At 41.5% G+C, this 13,493-nt stretch overlaps 1 protein-coding gene across 1 annotated transcript in view; it reads left to right on the plus strand.

Moving 5' to 3' along the window:
• lamc1 (laminin, gamma 1) overlaps positions 1-12,047 on the plus strand; it is a 295,283-nt gene extending 283,236 nt beyond the window's left edge. Inside the window, exon 28 of the mRNA XM_060830312.1 lies at positions 9,388-12,047. Within this exon, the coding sequence (XP_060686295.1) occupies positions 9,388-9,644 (257 nt within the window). The 3' untranslated portion in view covers positions 9,645-12,047. The remainder of the gene's footprint in view (positions 1-9,387) is intronic.
• Positions 12,048-13,493: the final 1,446 nt, after the last annotated feature.

Here is a 13,493-nt window from a genome sequence, read left to right on the forward strand (position 1 = left end):
TATTGCTGACAACCTACTAAAACAATTAAATTTCTTAAAAGTTTTGGAGTGTTTGCCAACATACCTGACAATCTACTTTTTTGTAAAATTAGAAATGTTAGTGTTCCTTTAAGATAACCAGATAGTGCATGATGTAAAATTTCCTGCATGTTTTAAAACTAGCTACCTGATGCCATAGACACTGTGTGCATGAGCTTTTACCTAGATTAAGACTTTGGACTCAATGATGGATGTTGCCAGATAGCAGGTACTTTCCAAAGTAGTGGTTTGTAATGAAAGGACTCAGGATAAGTTCATACTGATTTTGATGTTGAAAATTATAACTATGCTGCACTGTAAAGGAAATACTCATTTTGAGTGAAATAAGGCTACAGTATAATATTGAGAAACAATTTTAATAATGTTGAGTGTTTAATTTTGTCCTCCACCCTTTATACATTTGAAACGTTTACATCTGATTTCTTTTAGGGAGAGCAATTCTGATCATAACATAAAATTTTCAGCACTTGCCTGATTTCTACAGTTGTCCTAGCTCATTCTAGAATGGGAGATGTAACCTATCTTGGCACTTCGTGCACATTACACATTATTTATAGAGATGTTGCATTTATTTAATTGAAAATGCTAGAAGTAATCAGGCAGCATCCATGACCGAATAGACAGGCATTGTCTGACATAAGCATTTCCAACATTTTTCTGCTTTCAGTTCAGATTCCCAACATCTGTGTGTTCCATTTGCTTAAATTAAATTTTTCGTTCAACTTCATTTTAACTTATATTTCAATGACGAATGATTCAAGGATTCTGTCTATACCTGTGCACGCACTTCATCTTGTTAGTTTATGCAAGCTTTCTACTTTCCCCAGATGCAATATGTTTTGAAAACAGCCTATCTCCTCAGTCAAATTGGTACAAAGTAGTAGATTGACTGGTTCAATACAAATTTCAGTATTGTGTGTGAGGCTACAGGCAATCTTTCCCACCTTTACTGTCGCTTTTTCCACTTCCATATTTCAAATTACTTGCAGAAATGAGTCCTAATCCTCTAAAAGCTCAGGAGACATTTGCAAATGTTCCAATATTTTGGTACTGTATCAGTAATTTGTCTGAATAACTAACAAAAGAACCTTGTCATTTAATTTTCTCAAGATTGGAATTATTCGCTGCTTTCAGAATTGCATCTGACATGCAAAGCAGTTTTAAAACCAGTTATCATAGCATCAGATCTCATTTCAAACATTGACTGTGAAGTGAATTTAGATAACAAATACACAAATTAATAACTGTAACACCTGCACTATAACATCTACTTTATTCTGCAACAGGAAAACCAGTATTATTTACAGTCTCCATTAAATTGCTAGATTTTGAATCGATATTTATTATTTTAATGTTTTTATATTTTATCCACCTTAGATTATGCAGTTTTATTTTGAATCCCTAAATTGTAAAAACTGGAAACAATGGAGATTCAAAGGGGCTTTGGAGTCCAGAGACACAAATGTCCAAGTGTCATTGATAAGAATAGAAAAGTAATCAGAGTTTAATGCAGTATTGGCCTTTTATATTGGACATTTCACTTCACTGAGGGAGTCTGAGGTGCTGTGACATCATGCGCTTTTAAGTGCATGTTATAATTCAGATCTTTGATAGCCTTGGTAGAGTCTTCAAAGTTCACTGTGGCATATAGTTGCCCAAGAATTTCTTCTGCACTCATTGCCTGCCATTGGTGTGTGTTAGAAAGATTTGCATGTTGATACTGAAATTTATCTGGATGGCTTATGAATGCACCATCCTTAGCCAACAAGACCTGGCTGGGATTCAAACCTGGAGTTTCTGGCTTAGATGCAGACTTTTATCCACTTTGCCATGGCCACCTCCTTTGTATATAATGAGTTGGAATGCAACCTTGCTACAGTAAATATAACTTAGGTTAGAATGTATCTGGATTACTGTGCGCACTTCTAAAATTCATAGTCTTTGGAGGGAATAATACCTGCACTGCTAGGGTTCAAATATATATTTCCCTGAAATTTAGTAATGAATGTGGTGATTTAATCTGGTTTTAAGGGAAACAGGTAATGTAGATAGGTCAGTTTCCTTATGGTAAGGAATCCAGGTAGCGGTTAGATGCTGAAATAAAAGAACTCTTTCAGGAATGAAATTAAGTACTTTTTTAACACACAAAAGATGGTAGACATTTTAAAATTGATTAGAAGAAGGTGAGGACTGCAGATGCTGGAGACCAGAATCGAAAAGAATGATGCTGGAAAAGCACAGCCAGTCAGGCAGCATCCAACGGGCAGACGAATCGAATTTTCGGGCATACTTCATTAGGAATGTGATGGGGGGGTGATAAGGGGGCTGAGAGATAAATGTGGGGGTGGGACTCTTGGAAGGTAGCTGGGAAGACAATAGGTAGATGAAGGTGAGGAGTGATGGTGGTAGGTCAGAGGTAGGGTGGAGCTCTTGGGTGGGAAGGAAGTTGGACTGGTAGGACAGTTCAAGAGGGATGTGCCAAGTTGTAGGGTTGGATCTAGGATGAGGTGGGGGGAGGGGAGATGGGGAAACTGGTGAAATCGACATTGATGCCATGAGATTGGAGGGTCCCAAGGTGGAAGATGAGGCCTCCTTCCTACAGGCGTCCAGGTGACTTGGATTTGGCTCTTGAGGTGGTCCAGGACTTGCATGGCCTTGGCGGAGTAGGAGGGGGAGTTGAAGTGGTCAGCCACAGGGTGATGGGGTGGTTTGGTGCGTGTATCTCAGAGATGTTTCCTGAAATGTTCCGCGAGTTGGTGTCCTGTCACCCCAATGTAGGGCAGACCACATCGAGAGCAACAGACACAGTCGATGAGGTGTTTGGATGTGCAGAATAATCTCTGCCAGATGTAGAAGGATCCTTGGGGGCCTTGAATGGAGATGAGATATAGGCGAAGGTTTTACACACCAGTGACAAAGGAAGGAGGGTGGATTGGTGAGGTGTATGGACCTAGGAAGGGAATGGTCTCTGTGGAATGCTGATAGGACTCCCCTCTCCAGGACATCCCAGATGGCTTCCTATTTCAAGGACCACAGTTTTCCCTACCATGTGGTTAACAATGACTTCCAATGTATCTCTTCCACATACTGCACCTCTGCCTTGAAACCCATCTTCCAACCACAACAAGGATAAATAGACAGTAGGTGCAGGAGTAGGCCATTCTGTCCTTCGAGCCTGCACTACCATTCAATATGATCATGGCTGATCATCCTTAATCAGTATCCTGTTCCTGCCTTATCTCCATAACTCTTGATTCCACTATACTTGAGAGCTCTATTGAATTCTTTCTTAAATGAATCCAGAGACTGGGCCTCCACTGCCCTCTGGGGCAGAGCATTCCACATAGCCACCACTCTCTGGGTGAAGAAGTTCCTCCTCATCTCTGTCCGAAATGGTCTACCCCATATTTTTAAGCTGTGTCCTCTGATTCGGCACTCACCTCATCAACGGAAACATGTTTCCTGCCGCCAGAGTGGCCAATCTTTTAATAATCTTATATGTCTCAATCAGATCCCCCCTCAGCCTTCTGAACTCAAGAGTATACACGCCCAGTGGCTCCAGTCTTTCAGCGTAAGGTAATCCCGCCATTCCAGGAATTGACCTCGTGAACCTACGTTGCACTCCCTCAATAGCCAGAATGTCTTTCCTCAAATTTGGAGACCAGAACTGCACACAGTACTCCAGGTGTGTCTCACAGGGCCCTGTACAGTTGCAGAAGAACCTCTTCGCTTCTATACTCGATTCCTCTTGTTATGAAGGCCAGCATGCTATTAGCTTTCTTCACTACCTTCTGTATTTGCATGCTTACCTTCATTGACTGGTGTACAAGAACACCCACATCTCTTTGTACTGCCCCTTTACCTAAATTGATTCCATTTAGGTAGCAATCTGCCTTCCTGTTCTTGCCACCAAAGTGGATAACCATACATTTATCAACATTAAACTGCATCTGTGCCATGCATCTGACCACTCACCTAACCTGTCCAGGTCACCCTGTAATCTCCTAAGATCCTCATCACATTTCACCCTGCCACCCAGCTTAGTATCATCAGCAAATTTGTTAATGTTATTACTAATACCATCTTCTATATCATTAACATATATTGTAAAAAGCTGCGGTCCCAGCACTGATCCCTGCGTACCCCACTGGTCACTGCCTGCCATTCCAAAATGGAGCCATTTATCACTACTCTTTGTTTCCTATCAGCCAACCAACTTTCAATCCAAGTCAGTACTTTGCCCCCAATACCATGTGCCCTAATTTGCTCACTAGCATCCTATGTGGGGCTTTATCAAAAGCTTTTTGAAAGTCCAGGTACACTATGTCTACTGGATCTCCCTTGTCCATCTTCACAGTTACATCCTCAAAAAATTCCAGAAGATTAGTCAAGCATGATTTCCCCTTCATAAATCCATGCTGACTCTGACCTATCCTGTTACTACTATCCAGATCATCCCAGTCCTCTCCTTCCACCTCACTAATCTCCAGATACAACACATTATCCTCCAACATTTTCACACTACCAGAGAAATATTTCCCCTCCTACCCTATCAGCATTCCTAACCTCTACAACCACCTCGTTAGGTACACACCCACCCACCATCACCACACCCTCTACTCCTGGCATTTTCCCTTGCCACTGCAAGAGGTGTAAAACCTGCACCTACATCACTCCCTTCACCTCCATCCAAGGCCCCAAAGGATCCTTCCACATCTGGCAGAGTTTTCCTGCACATCTAAACACCTCATCTACTGTGTCCATCGCTCTCGATGTGGTCTCCTCTACGTTGGGAGACAGGACGCCAACCTCTGGAGTGTTTGAGGGAACAGCTCTGGGATATGCGCCAAACAACCCCTCTGCCTAGTTGCCGGCCACTTCAACTCCCCCTCCCACTCCGCCAACGACCTGCAGATCCTGGGCCACCTCCATTGCCAAATCTAAGCCACCCAATGCCTCATGAGGAAGATTGCCTCATCTTCTGCCTTGTGACCCTCCAAACACCCGGCATCAACATCGATTACATCAGTTTTCGCATCTCCTCTCCCCACACCTCATCCCAGATCCAGTCCTCTAACTGAGCACTGCCCTCTTGAACTGTCCTACCTGTCCATCTTCCTTTCCACCTCTTCATTCCACCCTCCCCTTCGACTTCTCACCATCACCCCCCACCTGCATCTACATATTGCTTTCCCAGCTTCCTCCCCCATCCCTCACGCATGTGCACGCACAGACACAGCGACATACACACACACACCAACATATTCCTAATGAAGGGATAATGCCCGAAACATCGATTCTCCTTGTCCTCAAATGCTGCCTGACCTGGTGTGCTTTTCCAGTGCCACACTTAGAGTCAATTTTAAAATTGACGCTAGATTAATTGATTTTTAAAATTAAATTTTTTGTTAACAAAATGCATAAAATAATTATGGGCAAAAGGAGTTAAATCTTAGATTTGCTAACGTGCCATTGCTTGACAAAGTAGACTCGAGCTAAATGACCCACTAAAGACAACACAACTAAACATTACTCAGTACATAAAAGATGTTCACCCTCATAACCACACATGGATCCATACATTACACTGCATTCTGCAGAATGATGATGTTTAGGCCCCTCGTGGCAGACTGCTATAGAAGGTGAAGTTGCATTGTATCAAGGGTGAGCTGGCAAGGTGGATACAGAACTGGCTTAGTCATGGGAGACAGAGGGTAACAGTGGGAGGGCACTTCTTGGAATGGAAGGATGTAAATAGCAGAGCTCCGCAGGGATCAGTGCTGGGACCCTTGTTGTTTGCGGTCTGCGTAAGTGATTTGGAGGAAAATGTGGCTGCTCTAATTAGTAAGTTTGAGGATGATACCAAAATTGGTGAAGTTGCATATAGTGAAGAGGATTGTCAGAGGATACAGCAGGATGTAGATCAGTTGGAAACATGGGCAGAAGAATGGCAGATGGAGTTTAATCTGGACAAATGTGAGGTAATGCATTTTATACGGTCAAGTACAGGTGTAAATTATGGAGTGAATGGCTGAACCCTTAGAAGTATTGATATGCAGGGAGATCTGGGTGTGCAGGTCCACAGATCACTGAAGATGGCAGTGCAAATGGATAAGGTAATTGAAAAAAAGACTTATGGCATGCTTGCCTTCATTGGAAAGGGCATTGAATACTAAGGGATAGGCAAATTCTATAAAGTTGCAGCATAACTTTATTTAGGCTGCACTTGGAATATTAAGTGCAATCTGGTCACCACATTATCTGAAGGATGTGAATGCCTTGGAGACGGTACAGAAAAGGTTTACGAGGATGTTGTTTGTTTTTACTAGAATGCAGGAGGTTGAGGTGCGACCTGATAGAAGTTTATAAGATTGTGAATGACCTGAATAGAGTGGAAAATATGAGGCTTTTTTCCCCCAAGGTTGAGGGTCAATCACTGGGGGCACAGGTTCAAGGTGCGGGGGGGGGGGCGGGGTTGGGGGGTTGGGGGAGGTGGGGTGAGGTTTAAAAGTGATGTGTGAGGCATGTTTTTCATATAAAGGGTGGTGAGTGCCTGGAGTGCACTGCTAGAGGTAGTGGTGGTGGATACAGACGCAATAGCAGCATTCAAGAAGCACCTGGACAAATACATGAATAAGAAGGGAATGGAGGGATATGGATCCTGTAAATGAAGACCGTTTCCTTATGGAAGGGCAAAATGTGTTGACACAGGCTTTGAAGGGCTAAAGGGTCTATTCTTGTGCTATGTTACTCTTTGACACCAGTCCAAGACTATTCTGAGCCTTTTTCCTCAGATGGTATAGCTAGCATGAGGGGACGTAGCTTTAAATTGAGGGGTGATAAATATAGGACAGATGTCAGAGGTAGTTTCTTTACTCAGAGTAGTAGGGGCCTGGAACAGATGCCTGCAACAGGAGTAGACTCGCCAACTTTAAGGGTATTTAACTAGTCATTGGATAAACATACAGATGAAAATGGAATAGTTTAGGTTAGATGGGCTTCAGGTTGGTTCCACAGGTCAGTGCACCTTGAGGGCCGAAGGGCCTATGCTGTGCTGTTATGTTCCATGTTCTATGTTCCAATATGCTTGCTTCTCCCAATTTCAGTGTTGTAACATCCAAGGTAGTTTCCCTCTGTCTTCTGGGAATCTCCAAACTGGATTCCATCCCAATACTGCCTCCAACTGTGCCAGCTCCATGGCTGAGTTTTACAATATCCTTTTTACTGATCCCATTTGATGGACCAGAAAAGATGCTCCGACTCACATGCTGTCTCGTAGCTCACAAAGAACATTACCTGGTGAAATATCCTTTATGATCCGAATGCCAGTTGGTTTTTAAGGTATAACTTGATAGCCATATATTTTATATTAGGGCCCTTTTACTTGTCATTTGATGAAACCATGCCCAATCATTTCTCTGCACTTGGTTCATATCTTTCTAAACCTTTCCTATCCATATATTTGTCCAAATGCCTTTTAAATGTTCTTAATGCACCAACCTCAACCACTTCTGCTGGCGGTTCATTCCATATGTGTACCACCTTCTGTGTAAAAGAAAAAAAAAAGTTGCCCCCTTTTATTCTTTCCCCTCTAACCTTACATTTATGCCCTTTAGTCCTTGATTCCCCAACACTGGGAAAAGTGCATTCATCCTATCCATGCCTTTCTTGTCCTTATTCATTCCATAAGATCCTTGATCAGTCTCCTACGCTCGAAAGAAAAAAGTCCTAGCAGTCTTAGTCCAACTTCTCCCTATAACTCAGAACTTTGAGTCCTGGCAGCATCCTTGTAAATTTCTTTGCACTCTTTTCAGTTTATTAACATCCTTCCAAAACAAGGTAACCAAAACTGAGCACACTATTCCAAGTGTGGCCTCACCAACATCCTGTACAATTGCAACATAGCTTCCCAACTTCCATACTCAGTGCCCTGACTGATGAAGGCCATTGTGTCAAAAACCTCCTTCACTGCCCTGTCTACCTGTGACTCCACTGTCAGAGAAACATGCACTTGGACTCCAAGATCCCTCTGTTCCACTACACTCCTTAAAGGCCTACCATTCACCATGGAACTCCTACTTTCATTTGACTTTCCTAAATGCAAGATTTTACACTCCATTTGCCGTTTCTCAGTCCACTTTCCCAGCTGATCAATGTTCTACAATTTCTGATAACCTTCCTCACTGTCCACGATACCGCCTAATCATGCTTTGTACATTCTCATCCAAGTCGTTAATGTAGATAAAAACAGCAATGGGTCCTGAACTGACCCTTAAGATACATCACTAATCGCAGGCCTTTAGTCCGGCAAGCATCCTTCCGTTATTACCCTCTGCTTCCTACCATCAAGCCAATTTTGAATCCAATTTGCCAGCTTATCAAAGGCCTTACTGGAATCTACATACAGTACATTTACCACCCTGCCATTGTCAACCTTCCTGGTCACTTCATCAAAGAGCTCTAACAAATTTGAGAGGCACGCAAATGCTGAGTACTCCTAATCAAACCCTATCTTTCCAAATGCATGTATATCTTAACCCTCAGAATTTTCTCAAGTAACCTGCCTATCACAGATGTTAGACTTCCTGGTTTGTCGTTCTCAGGTTTATCTTTGCAGCCCTTCTTCAATAAGATCACAACATTTGCTATCCTCCATTCTTCCCGGACCTCACCCGTGGCTAACGGTAATGCAAGAATACCAGCCAGGACCCCAGCAGTGTTTGATTAGATTAGATTCCTTACAGTGTGGAAACAGGCCCTTCGGCCCAACAAGTCCACACCGACCCGCCGAAGCGCAACCCACCCATACCCCTGCATATACCCCTTACCTAACACTATGGGCAATTTAGCATGGCCAATTCACCTGACCCGCACATCTTTGTGACTGTGGGAGGAAACCGGAGCACCCGGAGGAAACCCACGCAGACACGGGGAGAACGTGCAAACTCCACACAGTCAGTTGCCTGAGGCGGGAATTGAACCCAGGTCCCTGGCGCTGTGAGGCAGTAGTGCTAACCACTGTGCCACCGTGCCGCCCCAAATTCTTGGATATGTCTGGTCAGGACCAGGAGAGTTAACCACCTTTGTACATTCTAATATGTTCAACAACATCTCTGCTGTGATATGGATTTCCCCGAGATATTACCACTAACTTCCTCAAGTTCCCAAGTCTTTGTCTGTCTCCACAGTAAACACAGAATAGGAACACTCATCAAGACCTTGCCCATGTCCTTTTCTTCTGCAGTTTCAAGTGTGAATGATACTGTTTGAATTTTGAAGTTGCATGTTTTTCAAGTAATTCCTTGTCACACTGGGATATTGATTACTTTGGCTGGGCTTATTTTTCAGGTCAACTTGATAATGTAGATGTTAACCGGCTTGGAGAAATTGAGAACACTCTAAAGAAAGCCAAGGGTCAGATGGAGGATAGTGACTTAGAACGGAAGTTGGCAGATCTGGAAAAGGCAGAAAAGGAGCAGGCTAATGCAATAATTACGTATGAACAAGACATTGAAGATATCCTGAAGGACATCAAAAATCTAGAGGACATCAAACAAACATTACCTCCTGGCTGTTACAATACCCAGTCACTGGAGACCCCGTAGTCTCTTTCATGGTCATCATGCCTTACCCAAAACCTAGAGTGACATTGTACAGAAATTGCCTTATTACCAAATTTTTTTCAATGTCTGACAACATCATTAAGTATTCCAAGGCTCATAAACGAAACTCCTCAGGCATCAAATGCAGCTGCTTGGATGAAGCACAAGATCATGGACATGGGGTAGGTGCGAGTGACATACCTACATGGCAAGCTACTGGGATTCCAAATGAACCAAGTCTAATGGAGGGACATTCTGGGAAAGCCACACTATATGCATCTGACTTAAGTCACTCCACACAATTAGATTAGTGAATTATCAGACCTTTTTCCACGATGGGAAGACTCCTCCTGCAATGCGAAGGCAGTGGGGCAACCTCAAGCAGCACAATAGTGGCTAAAATATACAAAAGAAAATGCTATTAATGTAGGTTTGTCTCTCCTCCTGCTACTTGGAGGCATTGGTTCTTTATTGCATTCGCATCATGAGTATTAACATAGCTCTATATTCTATGGTACTGTATTATTTTTCCCTTTTGTAAATGACCAGACTAGCTGTGAAGGATTAAGAATTGTTAACATATTGACATTTAGCTTTTTACCACATCACCTCCTAACTGTGCATTATACCACATTCATGTAGGGGTAGGACATGTAAGTCACTACATGAACAATACATACAGTATTCACCAGGTTAATGTTGTGAATTACCATGAAAGCTGGTCTTCTCTTTAGAAAATGGAATTAATTATGCAATAACTATTTCCCATGCTCCCTGCTTCCCTTACTTTCAGCTACATTGTGACGAAGTGAAATGCTAATAGTAGTGTCTGACACCGTGCATTTAATGTGGACTACACTATATTTCCGTTTCCAAGACTGCTGCTTCATCTGTGTCAAAATCAAAGGCAGAACATATTTTTTACAGCGACACTCTATGCAACTTTGTACATTGCGTAGCAAAAGAAAATAAAATTACCTGATACACTGGTGCTATTAATTATTTCAAATGTTATATTTTTGTGTGAATGTTTTTTTATCTTGGAATAGTATGAGGAAATGTTGAGTCTCTTTTTGTGTAAATATACGCCATAAATATTTCAGGATTGGCTCTGTGAGTTACCTTCCCACCCACAAGATCCTATCATCAATAGTAACCATGTTTTAGACCTGCTTCTGATTGCCTGCATATTTCTGTGGTATTTTGCTTGCTTGTATACACAGCTTAGTTTTTATTTTCTATTTAGGGCTACTATTCTTTAAATACGAATATTACTAATCTGTAGTTGTCCCACAAAGTCTTTAAATTAGGCTGTTTGGAATGCTCCATCCCCTCCTCCCTTACCAAATTCTCCTCTCAACTACATTAAAATATCATTTTCTTTGTTCTAAAGCAAGAGAATTTCCTGAACTTGGCCCAGATGAAAATTCATAAATTAAGTCTGTTATACAAACTGGAGAGAGAGCAAGGTTTGGCAGTCAGAGCTGTTACTTTTCTAACACATGCCCCAGTGGGGGAGAAAGCTGTATGTGCCCCTTACCTTTATCCTGTCAGTGCAATGCCAACCAGATTGACTTTGCCTCTGCAAACTGACCTGATGTAAAATTTAATCAGCGTTTTCCTGTTTTGGTTTTTGTTTGTAATATGTTTTACCCAAATTATTGTATGTAATTACTATCATTGCTGAACATTATTATTGCTAATAAATTAATCATCTATAATTGCATATTTAGTGCTTGAAACTATCACTGAATTAGTTTTACTATGAAGAGTGCAGACTTTATCTAACAAGCACTGGGCAGGTCTAAAGGGTTGCACGCTCTTTCCCAAATATTATACCTGAAGCAAGGAGATACATTTCTACTTTGAATTTTACTATTAATAGCCTCTCCTGACACTGTACTTACCAGGTACAGCAGATTTTTATTTTATAACAGTAATGCATTTTTAGTATTTATCATTTAAAGAAATCAGTTAATCAAAAGTATGAGGTTAACGTCCTACCAGTAGAAAAGATGTGCACAGAATGATCAATGATATAGTGTGGAATGCAATATTCTCTGCCACGAGAAGTAAATCCATACTGTCTTGTCCTATGCCTTTGTTTTTAGCCTTTTGCCTTAAAATATCATCACGCTGTTGGGAAAGACGTGCAACACTTATACAATTTTATGTTTAAAACAGTATTTCTTATTTATAAGACGCAATATTTGTAATCTTTATCCAGGTCTCCTTGTGTGTGTTGCACATTCTTTTTATAATGGTGTGACTTGAACACTGCTTTCCTTAAGACGTATTTTGTCCCCACACAGTGGCCAAAATGCCTGGCAGATTATTGTTTAATATCATTGTGCCTGTAAATCAAATTTTACCATTTAAATAAATAAAAATGTGGTATTACATGAATCCTGTTCAGATTCGTCATTTGATTAACATGCTTTTTTAATCCTATTTTTAGCATTTTATTGAGCAGTTTTTCAAAAGGTTTATCAAAATCTTTAATGTTTTCTGGTTTTCATCTTGGCTAACCTGAGGATGCTAATTTGTTCTTTGTTCAGTAAGAACCAGTGTAATCTTGGATTGCTTTATTAATACTTATCCTGCCTGTCAATGCATTGAAAATTGTTCTTGAGTATACTATTAAAATTAGCCTAATTCTGAGAATTCTCGGCAATACTCCTTTGTATTTTAAGTTAGACACTCACGGTTCAGATGACATACCATTTGCTGCAAAATACAACAATTATTGTTGATTTGTGATTTCACTTCCCTTGAAATTTGTCTAAATTTTCCTGGAAAGGCAATACAGCAGATGCCAGACCAAAGATTACTGAGGTTACAGCGATTCTGTATTTCTAGAATATCATGCAGAAATGGCAAAAGGTAAGGTCAGCTTAGCGATCCTGTTCATTCCTATGAGTTAGAATTGTGCTTTATTAACCAGAGGACATGTGGATAGCATGATCAGAGAGGTTCACGCGCCCAAATTAGGGGAGAGATGGGGAGTGGTGACATCCAGGCAGGCAGGGCTCCTCAGAGGAGTACTTCACAAGCTGAGTGCATGGCGCTACAGGTGGCCCAGCTGTATGGGAGGGGAGAAAGAGTGGAAGGGTGATAGTGGAAGGATATTCTTTACTTACAGAAGTATTTCTGTGACTAGTGGCATGACTCTAGGCCAGTATATTGTCTTTCTGGTGTTAGTGTCATGGAATAGCTGCAAAACATTCACGTTGGGAGTGTGTGAGCAGTCAGAGGTCATGGTCCCCATTGGGTCCAGTGGCTTAGGCAGGAAAAGGAATGTGGTCCTACAATCAAAATATAAGAAAGTGGGAAGAAAATTAGTAGTAATTTCCAGATTACTCCCAGTGCCAAGGGCAAATGAGTACAGAAGGAGGAGAATAAAGCAAATGAATGTGTAGCTGGAACCATGGTGCATGACAGTGTCATAATCGTGATGGAGAAATATCAGTAAATGATATACACACGCAATAACCACAAAATTCATTTGAGAGTTAAGAGTAGAGGGAATTTTAGCCATGTAATATCTATAATAATGTTTCAAAATAATTTTAATATCATCAAAGGTTCTAGCTTGTGCATTTCACAATACAGGAGAAAGTGAGGACTTCAGATGCTGGAGATCAGAGCTGAAAATGTGTTGCTGGAAAAGCGCAGCAGGTCAGGCAGCATCCAAGGAGCAGGAGAATCGATGTTTCAGTTCCTGAAGAAGGGCTCATGCCCGAAACGTCGATTCTCCTGCTCCCTGGATGCTGCCTGACCTGCTGCGCTTTTCCAGCAACACATTTCGCAATACAAACAAATATCTCCCAAACAACTACACTAGTGAATGAT

This window comes from Hemiscyllium ocellatum, chromosome 9 (genome assembly GCF_020745735.1).
Source record: "Hemiscyllium ocellatum isolate sHemOce1 chromosome 9, sHemOce1.pat.X.cur, whole genome shotgun sequence".
NCBI classification, from domain to species: Eukaryota; Metazoa; Chordata; class Chondrichthyes; order Orectolobiformes; family Hemiscylliidae; genus Hemiscyllium; species Hemiscyllium ocellatum.